At 43.3% G+C, this 1,622-nt stretch overlaps 1 protein-coding gene across 1 annotated transcript; it reads right to left on the bottom strand.

Moving 5' to 3' along the window:
- Positions 1–228: 228 nt before the first annotated feature.
- LOC139240526 (probable G-protein coupled receptor 139) lies at positions 229–1,116 on the bottom strand. Its single transcript, XM_070869070.1, has one exon. It carries the CDS (start codon positions 1,114–1,116, stop codon positions 229–231), a length of 888 nt encoding a protein of 295 aa, XP_070725171.1.
- Between the last annotated feature and the right edge of the window lie 506 nt (positions 1,117–1,622).

Genomic DNA, 1,622 nt, shown 5'->3' with positions numbered 1-1,622 from the left:
CATACTATTCTGCCAACCCGTGCTAACTACGTCTGTGTAATATGTGATTGTGTTAAATCTCGACGTCCCCACATCAGGTAACGTTTCCTTTCTGCCGCAGTGTCATCTATATTGAGTTAATTTTGTTTTCTACATGAGAAACCGTGGATATTCACCATGGCCTTCTCCTGCTTCGCTCCTTTTCGTACATCATGTTGATTTCTGATGCTGCATTTTCTACATTCAGTCTCACCATTTAATTATTTTAACAATTCGGAGATACGGACATTTCACCACATTCTTCAACTGCTCTCTGAACTTATTCTGGGTCACGGCATAAATACAAGTGTTTGTGCAGCAACTCAGGAGCTGGAGCATAAATCCTATTTCTTTCATGTAAGCAGGTAGATGGAAAATATCAAGAACAAAATACGATAACCTGTTCCAAATAGAAAACAACATAAACACAGCCCATAACAGAATGAAATTCCATGAAATAATGAGCAGTAAAATGATGGATTTCCTTCGTCGCTCCATCTCTATGTCACTGGCAATCACCTCACTGCTGTGATCCCGGAGTCTCCTGCGGACTCTGCTGGTCAGTAAAATGTGTCTGATGGTTAAAGCATTGAGGAGCAGAATCAGAACAAATGGGATGCAAGGGGTGAGAATAGAATGAAGAAGCTCGAGTGTTCCACACAAATGTGAAATCATAACAAGAACACTCACGTAACAGAACCAGGGTGTATTGGCAAACCTGTACCAAGGTAAATACATAAAGTACCAGAAAATGTTCTTTAAACAGCTCAGCACAGTCACTGCTCCAAGAACCACAGCTGCGGTTTTCTCAGTGCAATATTTAGTTTTCAGCTTCTGGCAACAAATTGCCACGAATCGATCAAAGGTGAAAGTGACGGTGAACCAGACAGAACAGTCTGTGGCTGCATAAAGCAGGACGGCGTGGATATTACACACGGGGATTCGCTGCACAAAATACAGACGATGAACAATTGGAATCTGCCTCAATATCAGGTCAGTGATAACAACCAGTAGATCCGCCGCTGCCATGGCCACCAAGTAGCGAGTGACGCATTTGGAGAGACCGCACTTTCCCCGATACAGGATCACAATCGTCATTGAGTTAGCTGTGAGGAAGGGACATCAAAAGGAAATTAACACAACAGGACGAAAGTGAATTCAGCGGATTGAAGGGGTTGGGGTAAAATTTCTACATTTATTACTGCTGCCAGTGATGGAATTTAATAATGTTCCAAAGAAAGGGCTTTCTGCTGGAAACGTGATGTACAATGCAAACTGTGCAACTCACCAATCAGCAAAGAATGGTAAACGGAACCGGGGCATGGAATTTAATATTACAAGAGTAGTGTGCCATTTAATGAGAGGATCAATACTGAAACGGCATTAGCCCTCAGCTCCAGGTTTATTAAATCATTGCCTGCTGTTGCAGGAACCCTGGAACCATCGACATTCTGGGATTCTGTTCCCAGTCTGCACGCAAACAGGAGTTAGTTTGGGTAGTTGGACTTTGGCTGAAATGTCTTGGTAGGTCATTATGGACCGTAATTCAGCGGCAGCAATTACAGGAGTGCGTCCGGTGAGAGTGAGTAAGTGACCGGGGGAGA

Source organism: Pristiophorus japonicus, chromosome 32 (genome assembly GCF_044704955.1).
Source record: "Pristiophorus japonicus isolate sPriJap1 chromosome 32, sPriJap1.hap1, whole genome shotgun sequence".
NCBI classification, from domain to species: Eukaryota; Metazoa; Chordata; class Chondrichthyes; family Pristiophoridae; genus Pristiophorus; species Pristiophorus japonicus.
Note: the sequence above shows the minus strand (reverse complement) of the source record. Positions and strands in the feature narration are given on the sequence as shown.